Below are 25579 nucleotides of genomic sequence, written 5' to 3' on the forward strand. Positions count from 1 at the left end.
TGCACTCATGTTGAAAGTGAACTGCTCAGGTAGTAACTTGTCTCGATTGCCTGTTTCAGCCGAAGAATTCGACGTTGTTTGAAGTCGATTCGTGTGACGAAGTTTTTTTTGACGCTGAAAAATAGGTGAGTTGAGTTGGAATATTATGAGCACGATATTTAGAATTATGAGTAGCGTAGTAGATATATACATGTATTAGTTTTCGAGTAGCTAACTTGATGCATTTTTCGTGAGAAGAAAACTTACCTATACTTGTTCAACTGTTCGCAGCTATTTTTTGACCTGAGAAGATGGCGATGAAAAGCGATAAGCCGCAGCAACCTGATTGGGATGATACCGACGAGAGTAGCGATTCTGAAAGGTAAAGATTTGGAGTACCTACTTAAAAATAAAGTAGAAATACACGAGTGAGAATTGAGTAGTAAAATTTTGGTCGTTTTGTATTATGTTTAGCGATTCGGAGACGGAAGCCACGCATTATAGAATTTTTCGGTGTCAGATATGCGGTAAGCCGATCGGTGAAGGGCCAAAAAAGAAAAAATCAAATACGACGGCGTTCGCGGTTTCGTGTGGGCACCAGTTTCACAAAAAGTGCCTGAAGAAAAAGAAAGCAGAATTACCGTGTGATTGCTTCGTTAATGGCTGCCGGAAAAATGGCAAAGTCGATCCTGAGACGTGGCGGAAATTACGCGGCGGTACTACCGAGGTATCAAAGTGCGCGGAAGAAGAAAAGGATTCCTTACGCGAGCGGCTAATAAAAGAGATGCGGCAAAATACATTGCTGATTGAGCAAAACGAGTCGCTGATCCAGTCGTCGAGAGAGTCGCCGCGTGCTGAAGCCGAGCAAATTCGAGTTGAGTTAAACTGCGCGAAAACCGAAATAGAGCAGCTCAAGTCGGAGTTGGCAGAGGTACAGCAAAGAGCTGCGACGCTAGTGGTACAGAACGATGCGCTGTTGCTCGCGAGTCAAGGTCCAAGAGATTGGTCAGTCGAGGAACTCTCTGAGGAGGCTTTTGCAGCCGAGGCGGAGAGACGCGGTTTCGAGTCATCGCTGGACAGACGTAAGTGTAAAATTCGAGGAGCACATAAGTGAATGCGGTCGCGATGAGTAGATTAATTACGTTCATTTTTTGTGTCTTTTGTTTCAATAGTGAACCGAGAAGAACGCGACCGGCGCTACCGACAGTTTACGGAGAAAATCGAAGAAAATAACATGAACTTCGACGAGGCGCTGCAAGCGATAGACCGACAAAGAGTATTCACGCAGGTCGACAGTGCACGGATGATGGTTTTAATCGACATCGACAGAGAAGCGCTGGACAAAGAAGTTAGATTGTCAGAGGTTCTCGATGGAATTAGCGTGCTACCGTCATTGACAGGTACGAATTTGAGTAACGCTGAGTCGCAAAATATGAGTAGTCGAGATATCACGCTGGGTATTTCTTTTTTAGGTATCGAGCAGCCGACGGTGCAAAGAATGATTGAACTCAACAGAAGTCTCGAGCAGCTCGAGATAAGTTACGACGACGTGTTCGAGGTAGTCAACGATGAAGCTGAGCGAGCGCGTCTGGAAGCCAGAAAGTCGCTGAAAAAGAAAGAAACTACGAAACCGGCGGCGAAAGCGGTAGTTGAGAAGCCTCAAAAGACCGAAGAGAAACCATCAACGTCGAAAGAGAAGCGGTCTTCGGTCCCGAACACACCAGACGTAAACCTGGACGGAATCGAGACGGACGGTAAGAGTAACGACGGTGAAAGCCCTCGACCTGACGATGAGCGTGCGAAAAGAGAGACACGTAAAAGAACGAGTACAGAGTCGTCTAAAGAGAGCTCTTCGCCAAAAAGCCCTAAGCTAGAGGATGTTATACCCGATTCGGTTATTTATGCTTCGCTAAAAATCTGTTTAGAAAGAGCAGCGCGTGGAGACCTTAAAGAAAGAATTCAGGGGATACTCGACTCATACAACGAAACATCAACGGTGAAGACCGAGACGCCTCAAGATTCCGAGAACGTAGTCAAAAAATCGATACTCGAGGCGCGGGTGAAAAATCAAGAGCGCACGCCGATTACGACGCAGCAACAACAGCCGCGGTACGCCACGCCGAATACTCCGGCGTCCGATTCAGCGAGTCGATCGCAGCGAAGCACGAGCGAGTCACGGAGGCGCGACACGAGCACGGGTGATTCCTCGTCAAAAAAGACGGATGTATCGAGTAGTTCGCGCGGATCGAGAGTAAGCGGCGTTGAGTCGATTGAAAAGAAGCGGTCGCCATCGAGGAGCTCGTCCAGCGAGTCGGATTCAGATTCGTCCGAGTCAACGCCACCGAAGAAGTCTAGAAAGTCGAAGTCGTCAAGAAAGCGAGCAGCGACGAAGCGCAAGTCAACTTCAAAGAATAAAGCGTCGCCGAAGAAGAAAAAGGTTACGTCGACAAAAAAGAAACCGGCGACAAAACGTAAACCGGCGACGACGAAACCGGCGGTAAAGCGTAAACTCCCAGTAGCGAGAGACGAGACGCCGGAAATACCGCCTGAAGGAGTGAAGACTCGTAGCCAGACGCGAAGCGAGTCGAAATCGGTAGAGGAAGGTGAAGTTACCCAATCTAGTCAAGAGACGCTCGAGCTTGCGGCAGATGCGAGTGAATTCGAGGAGCAGCCCGAATCAAGACCACCGTTACCGAACGTACCGGCACCTGAGCAGCCGCCGCCCCCGAGCCCAGAGCGAGTTCTACAGGACCAGCAGCCTGGTCTAGCGCAGTTAACGCCGGGCGAACGGGCGCAGCGCGCCTTTCAAGAACGAGAGCGCGAGTTTAGACGAAACATGGAAATAGCGTTGCGACATCACGACCGAGAAGCCGCTAGAGTACGTGAAGGAAGAATGGATCTCGGACCAATAGAAGACTATTTCGAGCCGCTGGAAAATTGCCCGCCGCCACCAGCGCCAGTATGGCTGATGGCCGAGTTTCGGTACGAGCCGCGCGGTGAGAGATACGTTCGAGGTATGTTTTTTCCGGTCACGCGCGACACGATTCAACAGTCGATGCAGAGCCGAGGAATTTTGATCAATAATGAGTTGACGGTACGAGATGACTTATATTATCAGAGAGACGGCGGGGCTTGGATTCTGGGCCGAGTATACCGTGGAGGCGCTACGTATTACGTAATAAACTCGTTCGTCGTCATCGGAGATGCTCTCGCGCATGCGGTGGTAAGCGAGGTGATCTACCAAAACGTAGCGGCGAGGCGAGCGTGGAGTGTGCACCCGCTCGCGGGCTCACGAATTCCAACGACCACCATGTGCAGAAACCTACGAAGCTTGGTCCAGCGGGCGCCGCAGCGAGTGGTAATGTCGGCGGGGCAGTTTTGCATGGAGTCGCAGACGTTCGAAATTGTAACCGAGAGAATCCTCGAACTTTGGCGCGCGATGCATCGGCGGGGTACGCGACACATTTTGATGGTGCCTCCGCTGACGTGGCCGCATTGCCCGGAAATACGCGTCCGTATACGGGAGTTTCTACGGCAAGGACCGACGAGAGCAGAGTTCGACGGCAGATACGTATATATGGAGGCATTAGAAGAAACGATCGAGAGATGCCCTCCAGCGACGTTCCGTGGTGAGACGCCGTATTTGAACGAGCACCAAGCGTCGGAGGCGTTAGTCAGGATATTTGAATACGCAACGGTCGAGCGGAGATGGGGGTACGGTCAGTTTCCGCGAGAGCAGGATCCGCCGCGTCCGGTGGAGCAGCTCCAAGCAAACCAACTTCAACGTATCGAGGAGATGTTGAGGCAAGACCGTGCAGCCTTGGTGGCGCATGAACGAAGGAATGTCCGCGAGCAGCTGGAACGAGAAGTACACGAGAGGGAGCTGATCGAGAGAGTGCAGCGCCAGATGAGACACCTTCCTGGCGCCGATCGTCAACTACTGCCCGAGCGAGCCGCGCAGTTGGTCAACGAGGTGAACCGACAGATGCCTGAGCCGCCGCAGCAGCCGCAAGCTGGACCGAGTCGCCAGCAGCCGGCACAAGAAGGAAGACAGTTACAGGTGGCTATACCACGAGCACCTGGATTGGCCGGATTTGGACGAGGTCGTGGCAGGCTGGCGGAGAGACGCGAGCGAATGCGGTTGGAGGCGGAGGAAGAAAGACAAAACCCTCAGAACGAACAGAACCAGAATGATGGCAGAGAAGCACGCTAAAATGCGGTGAGAATTTTTCGAAGAGTCGCCTCTGTCTGTTTAGTTTTGTTTTCTCGATGTGAAATTTGTCTCACGCGCGATTCGTTGCAGTATTACGAGTAGTGAACGAAAGTAGTTCCAAAAGTTGTAAAATTTTTTCCCCCTGATGTTGTATTTTTTTATTTTTCTCGATCGTGGTCTCAAATTTTTTTTTTATTATTATTATTGTTGTTTATTTTCTGATGTAATTACGAGTAAGCTCCTCGAGGAAAAGAGAATTTTTCGAGTAGAGCAGTTTTTTTTTGGTATTTGTTGTTTATACTATTGTTTTGTTGTTTTTTGTTTCTACCATTTGCCAAATTAAAAGATGAAGTTTTGTTTATTGAATTTTGAGGCGTGCTAATAAGTAGAGTATGCCGAAATGTAAATAAGTGTGAATTTGTGTGTGAATTTGTGCAGGCAAATGAGTAGTTTAGTTTACGAAAGCAATGTTTTTTGTGAATTGTTTTTTGGAATTTAATTAAGATCATTGAGTAACCAAACATACGAGGTGAAATTAAATCTGCTGTGATAAATAAAATAAAAACTTACGTGTTGGAATAGACGGTGTTTTTATTTGTTGCGAATATCACCATTCGAGAAGTTGAGTATTGGAATAACGATCTTGAGTAGCTCGAAAATACCTCAGAGGTACCTGTGAAAAGAAAAACGAAGAACAAAGTACAAAGTTTTTCTTCAATTTGAGCAATAAAGAAGTAAAAATATTACGTCCCGTGGTAGGTATCGATGAGTAGATTGGAGCAATCTCATGAGTAACTTGAAATGATCGTGAATAGCTTGAGGTAGTCATGTGAGCAGCTGGAATTGAGACGTGTAAACTGGTCCAGACGTGTCGAGTGCCAGCATCTGTGAAAATAAAGAGTTAGCACTCTGAGGTAAATTATGAGTAGAGATATGAGTAGTTACCTGAGTCTGGCTCCAGTGAGAAGAATTCCAGCGAGAATCTGAAACAGAAAGAAGAAAGAGCAAGGTTAGTGAGAAGCTCACCTGAGTAGTGTCACAGGTTCCAGTTCAGACTAATGAAGCAATCCAGAGCTCCGGACAAGATTCCAATCCAAGGATGGTGTAGAATTAAGGTTAACATAGTAATGTAATTAGATTATGATTTCATGTAAACATGTTTAGATATGTTAATCTTAAGTTCGCGTATTGTTATAAGATTCTGCACGAGTAGCCAGATAGGGTCTGATAGGGTCTTAGGACGAGTAGGCCACATCTGTGATACGAGGCGGGGCAGGGGGAGCCCAAGTACTCTACGAGACGCTGAGTAGGCCTCTTTTAGGCTGCGTATCCAGACGGGCCCCCGAGCTATACCCAGCCGGGGCATTATGTAGAGGGTACTTGGGACTCCATGTTACCACTCTACAGTGGTAATTTGATGCCCAGGCAGGCGGCAACACTGCAACCGGTACAGCGCCATCTGGTGTACTAGTTCAGTGGAGACGACGGCCGAGATTGCCGAAGCGAGCCGCCTTGCAGTTTTCTAACCATCTTCATAAAGAGTAGTAATAAGTTTAACGCTGGCTTATGCCAACTCTGTCTGTTAGGAAACGCCTCATCACCAGCAGAATCTTTCGTGTAAACGAATGGTATCGAATAGTATCGTAGCAACGTTCTTATTCACTGTACATCAAATGAGAGATATAAATATATGGTGAAACGTATGTATTTGTGTTGATCATTGATTTACGACGAGTTGTGGAGAGTAGTAGTTGGGTAGACTGAGATAGGTATTTATACCTTGCGGGTTCAGTGTTCTATACGAACTGGGTTGTTTTAGGGTTAAGGTACCAGGTGGCATAAGTAAGACTTTTCCCCTAAACCATAAGAACCCTTAGTTTTACCCTAACAGAGTTTTTTTTGGTCACTGAAGTTACTTTTTTTTGAGGGGGGGGGGGAATTAGGCTCGACTCTTGAAATATTTAGGTAAGAATTGAAAATTGAAGCATGTGAAAATTTTTGAAATTTTTGGAATGGAATTATTCAGAAAAATGTTGACCAGGAATGAAAAATTTTTAATAATTTTTTCAGACTTCGATGCTTTAATATATTTTTTTTTCAATTTTTGGGAGCCACATACAAATGGACCATTTTGACTGAAAAACTGAAACGGATAAATTTGGAGGCAGTAGTGGCATCTAAGACTCACAATGGATTAGGAGGAAGGGAGGGAAGAAGGGAACGATAAGAAAAAGGGAGCATGCACATCCTCTACCCCTGAAAATTCAAAGTCTCTCATTCCACAGATCAGAGTATTTATTTGAGTTCATGTAAGTAGGTAATCAGGCCAATTTTCGTGATTTATAATTATTTTGAAGAGCATGAACTCACCTTCATCAGTCTTGAAGCTTTGAAACTTGAAAGTCAATCAACCTGACTGGTGTCGATGTATCGGAAAATGCAAAAAAAGTAATAATAACATAGGGAGGTAATTTTTTAAATGTTGGCAAATTCGACTCCCTCCTGCTCTTCAGTTCTGTTCCAAGACAATACATCTCAAATTTTTTTGAGCTAAAACTTGAAAACATATTCTCTTCTTAATTCTTTCGATCAGAATAAACGAGTGGAGGGAGTGCTGTAATAAAATATTTGAAAACAATCATCATCAAGTTTATATATGTACGTATACGTATAAAAACCTAATAAAGACAAAGGGAGCTTAATTTAGCCCTCGGCCTCGTTCGAAGAACATAATTTCAATAGCTGCGTCAGAAGCTAAAGCCAGAATAACTTGAATTTGGAACAGTTAGTTATGACTTGAGTTACTCGATTTTTTGCTGAGAAGAAATTATTGCTAAAAATTGTTTCAACGTTAGCTCAGCTCATAAACGTTTGAACATTACTTAATCGTTTTTTTTCTTCGAGATTTGACTTTAAAAATAACGTATCTACGTGTTCGACGTATCGTAGGTTGGTATACCTAATCGACGAACTAATTCCTTCACCTTGAGATTTTTTCCTCATCGATTAACCAAAATACTGGACTCGATTTGCATTTAGCTACCTACCTATTTAAATTGGTTTGAACGTCATTGCAACGTCTTGGATCAGTTTTATTTCAAAATAATTATATTATCTATACTTCTATAAGATTTTTGACAAGCTAAAGCATCTGATAAAGAGATGATAGATATATTCGTTCGAAAATCGTCTCGAGAAAAAATTCATTTATGGATGGTGTAGGTCGAGGTACAGGTAGTGTGAGTTGGTAGATGTATTGAAGTTTCGCTCGAGTAGACGTAAGGTGAAGGACGGTTATGTTTGTTTACATTTAACATTTGCGTGGAAGAACGATTATCGTTCGTTGAATACCTACTGACTAAATATTTATATTTTTACACATTTTCCTGTCTATAAAAGATACGTATCGCGGACGCGGTAGTGATGAGTATTCTACGAATGCGAATACAAATACAATTCTCCAGATTCTTGGCCTGGGATCCCCCCCCCCTCTCCTCACTCAACTCATTTTTATTTTTTTCATTTTCGGTCTGGGTAAATTAATATGAATGAACGTCCATAGTGATAGGTAACTGGTAGCGTTAATTATGATCATTTACGAGGTCTAAAAAATAATGTAGGCCCTCGAAGTTTAATCAGGAAGACCCGACGTCAGATTGGAAATGTTACCTGATGCGAGCTCGGTTAAACGACTTTTCAGCAGTCGAATCACTGAAGCGAGGAGGATTTTTTTTTTTATGGGTGTCTTTTTCTGAAGGTATAATTAGAGTATATTATTTCGTGTTTAATTTTCACGTTTGAATGCTTCAGAAGGAAATTTTTTTCCTAAGTAGTAATGGAATTTAACGATTAATGGCTGTGATGTGTGCTGTCCCTGCCTATACCTACATTTAACCACTAATTTGGCGGAAAAGTGGCGAATGTTGAATGAAATAACGAATTAAATTAACGTTCCTACTTACAAATTGGCATGCTGATTTTTTTTTCGGGGGTTTCGTAATGGTCGAGTAGGTAGTAAACGATGGATGGCGAAGAATTTTATTTTATTTGAAAATGAAAATGAAAAAAATTGCGAAAATTATCTTCATAATTTATAAAGATGCCAAGTTATCGATTTTTTTTTTCAAAATTGAGGTTTCGAGTTGATTTTAGATGTTTGTGGTTGTGCTTGGGCGTGTTAATTCAGTCACGAACGAACTGGAAACCTTCTTTGAATAATTTATAGAAACGGGTGTTGTCGTTGATGATGAATTTTGTTGCCTTTTTTTGTGTTTGAGGCTTTCAAGTGATCGAATGATGATTGGAATAATTCTGAGATTGTGAAAGATTGATGGATAAAGTACTTAATCCGGGGGGGGGGGGAATGATCTGATCAGAATAGAAAATTGACTGAATTTGAGCAGATGTGATTTGATGAACGCTTATTCGATCAAATCAAGATGAAGGAAAAGTGATCTGATGAGACCTGTTTGATTGAATCTGAGCAGACCATATTCGAACCCGTTCAATCACATCTGAATGGATCAGGTTAGTTCCAGGTATTCCCTGAATGCAATGATTCATCGTTCAGCAGAATTAAAATTACTCTTGCGTTCCGAAAGTTCTATTTTTACTTCAAAATGAATCATTCACGAATTTTGTTTCTTTGGTAATAAAATGTGGTATTTTATTGCTCAAGTAGGTACTCGAGTGTAACGAATCAACTTTTCCAAAAAATTTTAAAATGGCTGGATAAATTCAACATGGTTTTTATAGCACTGCACAACTTTTTTTTTGTTCAACGAGAGTGCAAAATTACATCGAAAAAAAAAGTGCAGAACTACTAAGTAGAAGGTCGTTTATTCACGACTGCTTAATACAATGTATGTATTTTTAATTTTATCGTGTCTTAAAAAGTGAATATTTCAATTTACATTTTTGCGACTGTGGCATAAATTTGGTTTAATCGTCGTTGTTCTTTTCCTTTAACACGTTGAAAAATTGTTCGGGTATTAACACGTGATTTTCATTTTTGAGCATAGGGAGTGCGGAAAAGGAGGTCGTTACGAATTCTTATTTACAACGAAATGTAGGTATAGGTATGTATTAATCACCACACACGTCAAAAATAAAATACGAATTTAAACGGTCGTTTACGCAATTAAGTGTTTCGTTAACGTTCACAAATTTAGATTGCATCGTGCTGCAACCTTCAAATGTATGAGAGAAGGACTGCGACGACGCGATGCAGTGTTCTATCTGCTGTAGATGCCTATCACTATCAGAGACAGAGAGGATTCGGAATCTGGTGATGTGTAAAAAAAAATGCTGTGCGAATTCCCGGATGACTGTAGTACTCGTAGTTACCTATGTAGTTTAATTTTATCCCGTCTCGTTGTAATGGAATATGCGGTTAAAAATTAATTTGCGATAATTTCGCGAGATCTTGGATTCTTATTATGATAGTGAAGAGAAGGTTGTTTGATGTACATTGAACTTCGGAATAATATTATTACCTAAATACGGCGCTAATTTCGGTTTATTGGCTGGGGAAATGACCTATTCCCGTAACAGACTGAGGCTCTGATCTCAGACAAAAATGCATTCAAATTATGATTGAATTTTTTTCTGTATTATTGTTACTTTACTTGATAAGAGCAGGAGGAATTTGGAATTGCATAAGACGAAAAGTTCCTTCCCTTGGCTTGTGTAGCTAATTAAGAAAATTACTAATCGTTTCCAAGGTTCTAATTTCGTTTGTAAATACACCGCGAGGAAAAATTTTCAACGAAGTGAAGGAAGAGAGTAAACAAAAACGCGTCAAATGAAGGGCAGAGGGTTTTTTTTTGGAAGCAGCGCCTGTGTACGGTGTAGTTTTGCATGAATCATTTTGAGAAGAAGAGTTGAGTGGCGTAGTGAAAATTGAAGATTGAATCAGTCATTTTTACGAAAGAATTATTCCGCGAACGACTAATTTTTTTTAGAAATGGTTCATCTACCTATAGCTCTGGTGTCGTTTGCAAATGATTCGCTGATATTTGATCAATATATCAAAGAGAAAATTATGTAGATCTGATCAAGTCTGCAGCTGCACAGATCTAATCCGATTAAAATCGCGATCTAATCAAACATGTCTGGTCAGATCTTATCTGATCCCATTAGGTCTCTTCTTTTGATCAGGTCGGAATAGAATCAGATCCTGTCTGAACAGATCTAATCCTATCAAAACTTGATTTGAGATCTGATCTGATTAGACCGAATCATTTTTGGCCAGATATTTTTCTCTGGTGATGACCCTTTTTCAGTTTGTTCAGCCCTGAATGATTCATTTGGTACTGTACTATACCCATTTGATTAAATGATTGTGAATGATTCTTTTGTGAGTCAATCGTGAACGATTCATAAGTGATTATTTCAATAAGTCAAGTCAATCGCGAGAAAAACCCTCATGTTTGATCATTTTTTAATTGAATCATTCGTGAACGATTCAATCACGTTCGATCAAGAGAAAATGAGCGGCATCGCAGATGGCTTATTTTCATGGTTCATTCGTTTTTGAACGATTTTTCTCATGATCGATTGTATTACAAGGCAAGTCCTGAATGATTTGTCGAGTCTGAATGCAGTGAATTCTAATTAGTCGTTCGCGAATGATTCAGGTATGCTGAACTAGAGCATAAACCGTTCGTAAACTTTTTTTTAATCTTTGAGAAGGTATTTTTTATTTGGGTTCAATAATTTTGATCAATCGTTCGCGAATGATTCGATCAATAAATCAAGAAAAAAAATATTCGTGGACGATTCTTTTTTGATTTTTTTTTCGGTTTTCAAATTTGTTTTCATCTTGAGCGGTATCTTTTAGGATTCGTCGATTTCAGTAGATCGTTCGCGAATGATTCAATCTTTGAACCAATCGTTCACGAACGATTCATTTGTACGATTCGTTTGTTTTTGAATATGTTTTGATTGTTTTCATCTTCAGTAGTATTCCTTATTTGGTCATGAATAATTTACCTACCTATGTTGATCAACCGTTCGCGAATGATTCAGACGATTCAGTTATAATGAATTGAGTGAGACAAATAGTTTGTGAACATTTTCCATCTTGAATTTTTTTTTTTTTTTTGTTTGATTGTAGCTACACGATTCAATAATTTCGATCAATCGTTCTCAAATGATTTAATCACTGTGCCGAGACAAATCGTTCGCGAACGATTCATTTTAAATTTTTTTATTTTCAATCATATGTTTTCTTCTCGAAGGATAGATATCTTTTGTTGGCTCGTGAATGATTCGCAGATTTTGACCAATCGTTCGCGAATGATTCAATCAATGAATCAGAACAAACCGTTCACGAACGGTTCATTTTTTGATTTTTTTTTTGTTTTAAAACGTGCTTATATCTTGACTCTTGAGTGCGTGGTAGGCATCTTTTGTTAACTCGTCAGTTCGAATCAATCGTTCGCGAATGATTCAATCATTGAACAAAATCAAAACGTTCGCGAACGATTCGTTTAGTTGGTTTATTTATTTTTAGCATGTTTATTTATCCATTCTCCGGCGGCTTATGTTGTTCGGTCGTGGACAGCTGGACACATTTTGATCAATCGTTCGCGAATGATTCAGTTATAATGAATTGAGACAAACAGTTTGTGAGCATTTTCCATCTTGAAATTTTTTTTTTTTTTGTTTGATTGTGGGTATGCGGTTCAATAATTTCGACCAATCGTTCATGAATGATTTAATCACTGCACCGAGACAAATCGTTCGCGAATGATTCATTTTCAATTTTTTGTTTCCAATAATATCTTTTCTTCTCGAAGGATAGATATCTTTTGTTGGCTCGTGAATGATTCGCAGATTTTGACCAATCGTTCGCGAACGATTCAATCAACGAATCAGAACAAATCGTTCATTTTTTGATTTTTTTTTGTTTTAACACGTGATTTATATCTTGAGTGCGTGGTAGAGATCTTTTGTCAACTCGTGACGAACTCGTCAATTTGAATCAATCGTTCGTCGCGAATGATTCAATCATTGAACCAGATCCCAGATCAAAACGTTCGCGAACGATTCATTTAGTTGATTTATTTCATTTTTAGCATGTTTTCATCTCCATTCGCTGGTAGCACCTAATCTTGTTCGGTCGTGGACGCGTTTTGATCAATCGTTCGCGAATGATTCAACTATAGATAAAGTCAATTTGCATTGGCTCGACCGCGAATGATTCAGTCACTGAATCAGAACAAACCGTTCACGAACGATTCATTTTTTGATTTTTTCGTTTTGTTTAGTCGTTCGCGAATGATTCAGTCGTTGAACTACAGATCCAAAACAAACTGTCCAGTGTTCACAAACGATTCATTTTTTGATTTTTTTTAGCATTGTTTGGTTGGCTCATGAGAAATTCGTCTACTTGAATTAATCGTTCGCGAATGATTCATTTGTTTGGTTTGTTCATTTCTGGCAAATTCAATTTTTTAGTACGAGAATAACTTTCATTCTACAAGGGTTCGGTCTTGGTCACATTTTGATCAATCGTTCGCGAATGATTCAAATATAGATAAAGTCAATTTGCATTATTTGGTTCGACCGCGAATGATTCAATCACTGAATCAGAACAAACCGTTCACGAACGATTCATTTTTGGATTTTTTCGTTTTGTTTAGTCGTTTGCGAATGATTCAGTCGTTGAACGTACTAGATCCAAAAAAAATTGTCCAGTGTTCACAAACGAATCATTTTTAAATTTTTTTAGTATTGTTTAGAAATTTGTCTACTTACTTAATTAATCGTTCGCGAATGATTCAATCATTGAACCAGATCGCAAACCGTTCGCGAACGATTCATTTGTTTGGTTAGTTCATTTTTGGTAAATTATTCAAATTTTTAGCATAACTTTCATTCTGCAAGGGTTCGTTCGTGGTCACATTTTGATCAACCGTTCACGAACGATTCATTTTTGGATTTTTTCGTTTTGTTTAGTCGTTCGCGAATGATTCAGTCGTTGAACTAGATCTAAAAAAAATTGTCCAGTGTTCACAAACGATTGATTTTTTGATTTTTTTAGTATTGTTTGGTTGGCTCATGAGAAATTCGTCTACTTTAATTGGTCGTTCGCGAATGATTCAATCATTGAACCAGTTCGCAAACCGTTCGCGAACAATTCATTTGTTTCGTTTGTTCTTTTTTGGAAAATTCAAATTTTTAGTATTATAATCTTCATTCTGCAATGGTTCGGTCGTGGACCCATTTTTATCAATCGTTCGCGAATGATTCAAATATAAAGTCAATTGGGATTGGCTCGGTTGCGAATGATTCAATCACTGAATCATAACAAACCGTTCACGAACGATTCATTTTTTGATTTTTTCGTTTTGTTTAGTCGTTCGCGAATGATTCAGTCGTTGAACTGCAGATCCAAAACAAACTGTCCAGTGTTCACAAACGATTCACTTTTTGATTTTTTTAGTACTGTTTGGTTGGCTCATGAGAAATTCGTCTACTTTAATTGGTCGTTCGCGAATGATTCAATCACTGAATCATAACAAACCGTTCACGAACGATTCATTTTTGGATTTTTTCGTTTTGTTCAGTCGTTCGCGAGTGATTCAGTCATTGAACCAGATCGGAAACGAACTGTCCTGTGTTCACAAATGATTCATTTTTGGATTTTTTTGCTATTTTTTTGTTGGCTCATGAGAAATTTGTCTACTTTAATTTAATTAATCGTTCGCGAATGATTCAATCAGTGAACCGGATCGCAAACCGTTCACGAACGATTCATTTGTTTGAGTTGTTCATTCTTGGCAAATTCAAATTTTCAGTAATCTTTTTTTTTGGTTCTGTTTGGTTATGTAGGTACGCATTTTGATCAGTCGTTCGCGAATGATTCGATTGAATTAGAGCAAACCATTCACGAATGATTCTTTTTTTTTTTTTTGGTTTTCAAGTAACGTGTTTTCATCTTTAGCGATATCTTTGGTTGACTCGCAAAGGATTCTCCGACTTCAATTGACTGATAGTTCGCGAATGATTCAATTTTTGAACCTGTTCATTTATTTGATTTCGAACATGTTTTCATCTCCGATCGTATTTTTTGTTCAGTTGTTGATGATTTACCCATTTTGATCGATCGTTTGCGAGTGATTCATAGGTAAATTTTCAACAAATCATTCGCAGAAAATAAAACTCATCATTCATTGATAACATTCTGATTCACTGATTTTGATCAATCTTTCGCGAGTAGTCCAGTGTCCAGTCAAAGCGAAAACAAATGAATCTGATGTCAAAAAACTGTGCAAATTGATTCGAATTGAAAATCACGAAGTCTGTATGTGTAGCGTAGGCATTGATGCTGATGCACGTTCAATGGCAGAAATTTTATCGCTCTTTTTTGACTGCTACACGGGCGAATAAGGTTATCTGCGGGTGATGGAAATTAAATAACCTAATATTTTGCCATATTTCATCGACCTTATTTGATAAGTGATTGTCAGTATTTAATATTTATGTGCAAAGGTGTTTTGATTTTTATATCGGCGGGTTTTACGAGAACACAGAGAGGTACCTACGAGTGAGAGAAGCGCGAAGGGAGGAGAGGGGACAATCATGAGAGATTACACGCGAGAGAGAAAACCCTGCTAATGTAAATATTTAATATTATTATTGATAAAGGCCACCAGTGACGTCATGCACGAGAAGAAGGAGATCAAATATCTCGTTCAATAGTCAATTACCTATACGTTTTTACCGATGATTTGGAAAACACGTCGCTTGTATAGTCTCTTCATCGTCGCGTTGTTTTCTTGTGCTTTCGTCGCTGATTTGGGAAATTTTCGTTTTCGATCTCGAAGTGAACCGTTTTGATACCGTTACCAAACGTAATGCAAGTCGCGCAAATATCGTCGAAAGAGTGAAGAAAGCATCGATCGAGTCGAGATATTGCATCAGAGAGACGACCAGCAGCATCATCGTCGATTAGTTGTAAAATACGAGTACGAGTACGAGAAAAGAGCCGCGAAGAAGAACTTGTCAGAGTCGGAGGCAGGTAGAGAGAAAGAAGTAATCGTAATCGGCAATGTCAAGTGCTATGTCAATATGAGACGTTCGTGTACCACGGCCAAAGACGCGTGTCTCTGAGATCCGCAGCTTCTGCGACGACGGCTGCTGCGCTCGCGCAGCCGAACCAGATCTAACGTAAGGTTCGCGAGCCGCCACCGGGCACCGGTTTTGCGAAGAAGACCCGCGCGACCGCGACGTACGCTCTCCGATCTTCGAACCGCAACATAAACAGGTAATGAAGACTCAATGAATAAGTCGTGTCCATTTGTTCCTGCTGTTCGCGTCTAGCCTTCTATAAAGCACATTGCCTCCTCTTTTGTTTTTTCCGCCATCGTAGTAATTTTTTTCGAATTATCGCGGTGGTTCGATTGATTCGTACGTGTGAAAAGAGGTCATTGACGAGACGATTTTTCATTTTTTTGGGGATTTTTTCGCTGATTTTGTGCGCGAGTGTACATACATACATGTATTTTTAGTGTTCATATTCCCTTTTTTTTCTCTCTTTGCATGACCTAGATGAACAAACGGAAAAATGGCGCCTATCAAGAAGATGTCTATTCACATGAACCCGAAACCGATCGATATTATATTCGATAATCTCACCTATACCGTTTCATATGGCAAATTTAATGCTGGTGAGTGATTTTTTGGTATACCTATTCGCATGTTTATATGTACGTATTGTTATATGTATTGTGGGATTTTCTTCGATTATTTCAACTGCACGTGTTTCTTTTGGGTTTATTTATCGTCGACTAATCGACCGAACGACGTATTTCGCTTGAATAAATAATACGTATAAATATTTAGGAAGAATAGCTTTATCAGAATTATCAGGTCGCGATTCACCCGAAAAACTACATTGAATAAGTTGAAAACAATTTTACCATGAAATTTTCCTATAGTTGCGTGGAAATTTACCTACCTACTCATTTGTCTGATTTGGCTGGTCACGAACATCACAATTTTTTTGCCCTGTACGCGGATTATTATTATCCTTCGAGGATGTTTTGATTCTTTTTGTGGCATGTAGTATTACACATGTAGATCGAATATGTTTCTCAAATTTTATTCAAAATTTGACCAAATTTCGGATGTTTGTAGAACAGATTTTTTTGGGGTAAAATTGTTGATGAAAATATGTTAAAGCAACTTCCAGCTTGAGAATTTTTGAGGAGATGAGAAGAGGAGGAAAATATGTTGATCAAAAATTAATAGCTATTTTATAGTAAATTTCTGTGATAAGAAGCAAAGAGGAAAATTTCATCAGATTGATTGTTTTTCCCTTGAAATTTTCTAAAATGTGTTTTAGGGTGAGATGTCATTTTTTGGGTAAACGGTGGCTGGTCTGGGGAGATTTGAGCATGATACGTGAAAAAATATTGCAAAATGACGTAGTGAGAAGTATGTTTTAAAAAAATTGTGCATTTTTGTATGTACCTACTTGCGATGTTTTGGTGGAAAGTAGATTGTCGATTTTGACACGAAAAGCAAAGGTTTAATGTTCATTAAATAATTACCTAATGATGATAACTGGGTGAGAATTTCGTTAGTTGCTGCTAACAACACGACAAACGGAATAAATATGTTCGTGATATGTTTGACTCGATTAATGCAATCGTAAATTGATAAAAACATTCAATTCGAATTCCGATTCAGTCTAACATTTGGTTTCAATAAAACATACCTAATCGCTAATTGACTTCGTAGTTCGTTGAAATACCTTTACCTTTCCAATGTTCGCTAATTGTCTATCCGTTGATGAATGAAAAATTTGAAAAGTTTTCCATTAATATTACACCTGACAAAATCGACCAATTTCAAAAAATGTTTTTTTTTCAAAAATCTGACCTTTCAACCCTTAAGATTCATTGTAAACGTCATTATTTTGGACCTTTTTTTTTGTCGAAATGGTCGATTTTGTCAGGCGGGGTAACTATTGTGTCGAAATTAAAAATTGAAATAAATTTTCAAAACTTGATTCAAGCTGAACGGAGGGGGTTGAATGCTGACAAAAAAATTACAATTTTTCGTACGTCTTTTTGAAGTTATTTGGCCTTAATTTTTTGTTAGGTTCCATCAAAATTCGAAAAAAATTGTATCCAGAAGTGTGTCGAATTCCTCCCCCTCCCCCCCAGAAAAAAATTTAGGTGAAAAGCTGAGAATTTTTGGGGGAAATTGGGCGAATTGGAAAAAATTGGGAAAGTTGGGAAGAAATTGTGTAAGCAGGGGAAATCAAACAGTTACCAAAAAACCACGAGTTTTTATTCTTCTTGAATCGGAAATTTTCAGCAGTTTTCGCCCTCGCTTCGTTCAGGCCAGATTATCATTATTTTTCTTTTCCTTTCTCCGACCAGAGTTGGAGAGTAGAAAAATTGACTTCTCATATCAAAAATGATGTTTTACTTGAAATTTTCCAAAAAAAACTTGTCTCTCCAATGCATTTTAGCCCAAACTGCCAGAAAGTCCCAACTTTTGCTGAAATATCAAAAAAAATGTCCTATTTTTCGCCAAAAATTCGAAAACACTAATTTTTAATTTTTTGCCTCAAAATTGGTCGTTTTTGAAAATATAAAAATTGTCGTGAAAAAAATATGATTCCTATTTTTGAAAATACTATAATTTCATCCTGAAAACTATTGTTCAAAATTTTCAAATGTTGAAGCCATGAAAATCAACTTTTGCTCCAGGTATTTTATTTTTCGAATTATCATTTTTTTTTCAAAGTTTTTGCTCTCGTTTCGTTCGGGCAGATTTGAATTCTTCTGTTCAGTTTTTCAAAAATTTTCAAGAATGAAAAATTGACTTCAGAAATTTAAGAAACTTCACCATATCAATGCCTATAGAGTTAGTACCGGTACAAAAAAGATCAAAATAAAGAAAAATGTTGCGAAATTTCATTCAAAAATCACAAAAAGCAAAAAATTTTGGCGTTGAAACTTCTTATATTGAAAATGATATTTTTTAATACCACACAAATTGAAAATTTTCTGAAGCTTCCGTCTTCGCTTTGATCAGGCAAAATCGAAAATATTCTGTTTTTTATTTGTTTTTTTTTTCAAAGGCCAAAAGGCTAAGAAAAAAACACAAACAAAATTACTAATTTTGTGTTTTAGTATCAATTTTGCAACAGAACGATTCAAATTTTTTGTCAAGTAGGTATAAAAGCATCGTTTTTGAACATTTAAAAATAATTATTCAACGTTTTTGTTTCCAACTTCTCATTTTCAAAATTTGTTCGAATCTGCAAATCTGGCTAATTAGCATGAAAATTACTGGAGGGGGAAGGGGGGGGGGTCTGAGGTAAAAAGTTGAAAAAATCTGGCGAAAAAAGTTGAGAAAATTTCAGTCCCCCCCCCCCCTCCCTACGACACATCATTTCGTCAGGCCTTTGAAAGTATTAAAAGCAGAAATTATCCTGCTAGGGTTGAACTACCCTCTTGGAGAAACATGAAAAAGGGTGAAAAATGTATGCAAATTAGATACGTGAGGTTCCTCTTCTATTTCTATGGTATAATTTGAGTGAAAAATTGTTCGCTTAATGAGACTGCGATTTCATGGTCAAAATCAAAATCACCTACCAACACTATGAATGATTTCTGTGTAATATTAAACGTATCTATTTAAAAATGTCATTGAAATTTTTTTAAACAATTCTACATACGAGTATTTGCCAAAACTGAACCACTTTATCGATTTCCTATGCTTAATACGAGTAGTAATAACTACAGATATAAATATACAGAGTAAGTAATGTTCCCTTGTTTTTCTTGTTATTATGGCGCCGATGTTTTTTTTTAAAAAAAGTATCTATAATTGTAACAGAAATGATGAGCAATTAGCTAACCTCGTTAATCGACTCAAATACTATAGTAACTGGTCAAACTACACGATGCGACAGGTCACGAATCATGTCTAGTCTAGTTCGAGAACACATGCGCGGAAAAATCCTACGCACGCGATGTGCGAACAACTGCGAATTGCTACAGTAAAAGGTTGTTTTATTTTATACTCGTACTCGTAGATGAGGAAATTCCGCAATTCCGCATTTGTATCGAATACGCTACACCGATGCTCAAGTTTCCGCGTGTTTGTAAACCGGATTTAGCCTTTTTCCCTTGTTTTTTTTTTCGCTTTTTTTGCCCCGAGATTATGGCGGTGTTTTGAGGTTGACCTTACTTGAGTGTAATGATCTGTAGGTATAGATAGAGCTATAAGTAGTCTACACGACGATTGTTTTTATAAGTATGTTTTTCCACTCACTGTTTTTGAATGAAATACCTAATTCAATGAGTTGTTTCTGATGTGTATCAAAACACATCCGTGTGAGAAATCATTTTAAAAGTTGTTGAAAATTTATAAAGCATAAGAAACCCTGTCCCTGGATCGATTGGTAGAGGTTTTCCAGTCGTTTTGAAAATGCTTGAAGCCTTCAGAGAATTTGTGGATTTTCACAAAATGTTTCATTATAAAGTATATTAACCTTATATGTTGGACTGAAATTTGGTGTATTCAACAATTTTAACCTCTTAGATCGATTAGAGGCTGTTTCGAGTCGTTCTGAAGACTTTAAAATATTTTTTTAGAATAATTACAATTTGCTGAAAAAGGTGCAAAATTTAAAGAGGTGGTGTAATGTCGGTCGTTATGGGCTCTACCATGCAACAATCGTGTTTATAAACGGCTTCAGGTTAATTTTGATAGATTTTGGAGCATTTTTTAGAAAACTGGAATTTCTGAAGTTGCATTGGAGGTTTCAAAATGGCTCAAAATCGGCCTCGGTTGACTCAGCAGGCTAAAAATAAAGTGTAGGTACCTAAACCAAACTTCGGCGTTTTTTTTTTTCAAGTTTAGATTAGTTTTTTCTGAAATGCGAAATCTATAGTAAAATATACATTGTTGAACGTTTTTACATCAATTTAACACGTTTTCAACATTTTTTTCGTGCATTTTCAAAATTGTCCTAAGATCATCATTTCTTTGTTCATTTTCAATCATTTTAATGCCTCCTGAAAGGTTTTTACGACATTATAGCACTTTTGCGTGCATTTTTGTAATTTTTTTTTGATGATTTATGTTGAATAGAATGATAATTTTAGCACGTTTCTGATATTTTTTAATGCATTTTTGACAAGTTTTTTTGAAAATTTCGTTGCTTTTTAGTACTTGACCATTTTATAATTATTTTGAAGTGTTTTCAGTATTTTTTGTAATTTTTTTTTTTTAGGTGATTTACAATGATTTTAATGACTGTTTAAATATTTTCTGTGATTTTAATGATTATTTAAATATTTTTACACCATTTTTGCATAATTTCAACACATTTTTCATACATTTTTGACAAATTTTTCCAAAATTTTATTGCTTATTTTATAATTATTTTAAAGCGTTTTCAATATTTTTTCGAGAATTTTTGATAAATTTTATTGAATTTTTTTTTTCAAAATTTTTACAGCGATTTTAATATTATTGTTTGAATATTTTTACATCCTACTGATATAATTTCAACACTTTTAGTTGCATTTTTGACAAGTTTTACTGAACTTTCATCATTTTTTTGGAATTTTTCAGTGATTTTAATGCCATCTTAAATGTTTTTACATCAATTTTAAGCGTTTTAATACTTTTTTCGTGCGTTTTCGACAGTTTTACTATTTTTTAGTTATTTATTTACAGAGATTTTAATGATTGAGTATTTTTACATCCTTATGGCGCAATTTTGATATTTTTTCATGCATTTTTGGCAGCTTTTACAAATTACTTTTTTTTTATTTTCATTGATTTCGATGCTTTTTTGAGTGTTTTTGCATAATTTAGAAGAGCTCTTGCTACTTTTTGGTGCATTTGTAGCAAATTTTACAATTTCTCAATTTCACAATTTTACTATCTTTTGGTGGTTTAGAGTAATTGAAGCATATTCGTTCGTTTCTAAACTGCACTAAGTCCATTTTCAAAGATTCTGAGGTTTGCAAGGCCATCTACAAAAAAATAGCATAAAGTTGCGGCCCAAAATGGCTGATTTTTTGATATGTTTTGCCCAAGGGTCTTGGCTACAATATATCAAAAAATCGGCCAATTTGGGTCATTTTTACGTTTCCAAATTGTACCTGAGTACCATGAATTTCTTATCAATATTTTTGTGGACTTGGTGCGTTTTGGAAACGAATGCTTTAATTTCATTTTTTGAGTGATTTTTACATGATTTTAATCATTTTAATCTGTTTATAACTCTTTTTTAAATATTTTTTTCACAAATTTTACCGAACTTCCATATAGTTTTTTTGGTAATTTTTAAAGGTTTTAATGCTTTTTTTCGTGATTTTACATAACTGTAACGCGTTTTCAAAACTTTTTAGTTCATTTTTGGCAAGTTTTACTGTAATTTTATAATTTTTTGGCCATATACAATATACATACAGTACTCATAAAATGCTTTTATGTACTTACTCGTATGATCATAAGAGATTTTATTAACTAGGTTTTACGCAATTTTTGAAAAAATTCAGCAAATTATAGGTACCTTAAGTTACTGAAATTTCAATATATTTCTGTGTGATTTTCAATTATTTCAACGGTTTTCTGAACATTTTTACATCATGTTAATGTGTTTTCATTTTCAATACTTCTTTCATGCATTTTTGGCCAATTTCTGTAAAATTTGAATACTTTTTCGTGGTTGTCAGTGATTTTAATGATTTTTTGAGTGTTTTTGCATCGTTTTCAACACTTTTTCGAGCATTGTTTCCAGTAAAGTTGACTGAATTATTCATCGATATTGTTGGTGATTTGCGGTGACTTCTATAATTTTTTTCATTGTTTTTACATCATTTTTAACTTATTTTAAATTCATTTTTTCTGCATTTTTGATGAAAGCAACTTTTCAAAAATGGAAAAATCTCTGATTTTGTTTTATAAATCCGTAATCAATTTTGAAAATGAGAAATTATTCCGCATTTCAAAAATTTTAGTCGGTATTTTTGTTCCTCACCCCCCCCCCATCACAATAATTGAGAGTTCGGGTCGCTGCTGTTTGCAGTTACCAAACGTTTTGGAAAATCGTTACTTACCCAACAAAAAAAGATCTCCCTTTTTTTGAAGAGGGTCTGGCGCAATTTCTGGGGGGGAGGGGGGGGGGGGGGGTTGATGAACTTTTCACGAAATTTGCACCACCTTTTTGGAAAGTTGTAGCCGTCATTTTCGTTGTTATAGGACTTCCGTAGGGTGTTGTGACGAGTCAAAAAAATCGTAAACCAAAATTTATGCTATAAACTGAATTAGATTTGTCAGCAATATGTTGAGAAATTCAAAAAATGGTGAAAAACCTAAAAACACTCCTCCTTTTTTGCATCTCGACCGTATGAAAAACTTTACGCAAACATCCTGGTTGCATAACTGCATTTCCAGGAAGCCCCCTAACGTTGCTACCGCGTAATTATCTATCACGACATCGACATAAAGCTTTAGGCTGTATATGCAGCTATTAATCCATCGTCATTAAAAGTGAACGCGTTTTGTTGATTTGACGCGAATCCAGATCAAGTTCACGTACATATATAGCTTTCGTCTATTTGTGTCCATCGTGATGTATACTGGAAGTTCAACTGGGTTCGCGTTCAAGTACCAACACCACCGTAGAGAATCAAGGAACCAGCTCGTATGAGAAAGAGTGTGAGATAGAGACAGAAAATATGTATGCAGCTATGTACAGTATGTGCGAACGAAATTTTATGATGCCAAGGTTAGAAATGGTTTGATATAGGTACCTCTACCTCTACTACCTATGTATACATAAATCATAAAACGCGTCGAGATTTTAGTGTATTATTAAAACATCGCCAATGTCTAGTTCGAAAGAAGTGAGGAAAAAAATCCATTACATTGACCCAATTCGTCGTTTTGATACTCTTCTGGACAAACGTGTATTCGTATGTATGTATTTTTCCGGACGCGGATATGTGCGGTTTTTCCATATAGTTTTCTCGGGGTTTTTTGAACCGCTTATTTATGTGGAGCAGACGAGTCTTCTCTATGAGATATGAGTCGAGTTTTGGTTAATAATGATGGACATTTTAATGCGACGATTAATGTTAAAGCTCTCGACAAAGAGTTAGATCAGCTGTGTGATATTAATGTAAGTGTAGTACCTAATCCTAAGTATATCTGATGGCGAGTTGAAAGGTCGAGGACAACACTGTGGCGTTTTTTTAAGCGATCGCCGGAAACTGATAGTATACTCGTCGTTATGTAGTTTTGGAAATTGTTTTGGCCTAGACATATACTTGTCGAATGTCCCACTTCACGTTAAAGTGTACCTATATTATAGCGACGAAATTACGAATATTTACGTATTGGTTTGATATTTATGATGTATGCTGGTAATAAATGTTTGGAAAATTGCACTCTTGTTGGACAAAAACAAACGTACGAGGTATATAAATTGCCATTGGTCAATACGAGGAGATAAAAATTGGCGTAAATCATGCTGATTTACGTCACATCGACGTTTTGTCTGGAGGAAATCTCCGTTCGTTGAGGAATTTATTCGCACCTGCTGCGATTATACCTACACCTACCCTTCTTGAAAAATGTCGTCATGAATCATTCTTCACGCAGTTTTTTACTCAATTGCATATTACGCGAGTGTAAACACGGTGTAATTAAAGAAGGAAAAAAAAAAGAAGAGAAGAATACAATCGAATACGAAGTTTTAATTATAGATAACGTCACCTTTCGACTTCGGAATTGAAATTAAACACTACGTCGCCTGGCTTTATCGTCGTCGGTGATTTGCTGCGTGAAAATTGCAATATTATATCTGTTGTGGAGGTGACCGAGATCTGGTGGGCACAAGTATGAGGTACGCAGAAAGGGCGAATGCATTTACGTAGGTCTGGGTATACACGCTGGCTGGTGCATCTAAATACTCGTTTACGAAGCACTTGGCCTGTCTACATACATTTGGATTTACCTGCGTAAATCGTAACTGACGCACTGGTCAAATTATATGTACTTTTTTCTTCAAGTACCCGGAGAGGTCGACCGAGTTAATTATTGTAATCGAATTGCACGACCAGGACGATTGTCGGAAAATTTATTAGCGACGTGTCTGCGGTTTGAAAATTCATTCGACGAAGGACGGATACGTATACGATACGAGTCGAAAAGTGGATTTGAGAGAGCATAATTATTATTAGTGCAGTTGAAGTGGCGGATTTTGGATTTTTGGTGTGTGAGCTTTTGAGCATGAGAGGTGGTGATTTTTGGTGTTCAAGTGGAGCAGAAGCAGTGATGGACTTCCGAGAGGTAAATTAATTTTTGGAAATGAATTTTCGTATCTGGAAAAATGAATCCAGCTCTTCAAGTAGAAAAATTAAAGGGTTGTTCATGGGTCATTCCATGTCAATTCGACCAAAAAAATGCGATTTCGAAAGGCATGTCTTTCGATTTCGCTGAAATGTTTTGTACAGTATCTACCCAGCCAGTAAATAAGAAACTCGCAATCAGTTTGGTCCCAGCCCCCTCATGGGGCGGGTGGGGGGGCTTACATTATTTTCACATTGTCTCGAGGTACTCAACTTCAGCAGCGCATTCCTCCAAAACTATGATATTTTGATCAAAACTGATTTCACAGATCGAAAGGATATTGAATTTTGAACTTTTTAAGCATTTTGAAATTTTCAAAATTTGTAAGTTGAACTTTCAATTTGAAAGCTCAAATTTCAAAATGGCGCTGTAAGTGGAAGCTACCATTTAAAATTCTGAAAAAAAATTTCCATAGGTGTAACTTTTGATGCTTTTTCGAAATATTTGAGTTTCAAGATGAGATCTTTCGATAGTTGGGGAGCACCCCCACCCTCAATTTTGAGCAAAACTTACAAAAAAAATCTGGGGCATGTGATATATCGAAATGTATGTTTTTGGTAACGCTGAACACGAATATGACGTTAGATTTTTGATTGGACCCCATCCATGGCCCCCAGCATTTCCCCAAATGGGGTAAAAGTTCAAAATGTTTTTTTTTTCGTGCGACACATCAAACAGTATGTTTTTGGTGACGCTGAATACGAATATGATGTTAGATTTTTGGTTGGACCCCATCCAACAATTTTTTTGGACTTTTACCAATTGAGGCAGGTTCATGGGAGCCATGGGTGAGGCCAATTTGAAAAACTAAGCCTATATTCGTGTTCAGCGATATCGAAAACATACCATTTCATATGTCACACGATTGAAACCATTTTTTTTCAGGTTACCCCCTTGGGGAGGTGCTGGGGGCCGTGGATGGCCCGAATCAAAAATCTGACGTCATATTCGTGTTCAGCGTTACCAAAAACATACAAATCG

General features: G+C 37.8%; 2 protein-coding genes across 5 annotated transcripts in view; both read left to right on the top strand.

Annotated features, from left to right (window-relative positions):
- LOC135837902 (ATP-binding cassette sub-family G member 1-like) overlaps window positions 1-25579 on the top strand; it is a 120566-nt gene that overhangs the window by 46461 nt on the left and 48526 nt on the right. For 3 of the 4 annotated variants that reach the window (XM_065353335.1, XM_065353336.1, XM_065353337.1), the window contains one exon: window positions 15752-15870. In XM_065353335.1, the coding sequence (XP_065209407.1) occupies window positions 15768-15870 (103 nt within the window). In that variant the 5' untranslated portion in view covers window positions 15752-15767. Of the gene's footprint in view, window positions 1-14937; window positions 15468-15751; window positions 15871-25579 lie in introns of those variants that run through there. The other variant, XM_065353338.1, reaches the window with a different exon arrangement.
- Window positions 43-5895, top strand: LOC135837899 (uncharacterized). Its single transcript, XM_065353331.1, has 6 exons — window positions 43-125; window positions 271-361; window positions 454-1061; window positions 1152-1379; window positions 1452-1733; window positions 1905-5895. Exons 2-6 carry the CDS (start codon window positions 291-293, stop codon window positions 4190-4192), a joined length of 3477 nt encoding a protein of 1158 aa, XP_065209403.1. The 5' UTR covers window positions 43-125; window positions 271-290; the 3' UTR covers window positions 4193-5895.

This window comes from Planococcus citri, chromosome 2, assembly GCF_950023065.1.
Source record: "Planococcus citri chromosome 2, ihPlaCitr1.1, whole genome shotgun sequence".
Lineage (NCBI taxonomy): Eukaryota > Metazoa > Arthropoda > Insecta > Hemiptera > Pseudococcidae > Planococcus > Planococcus citri.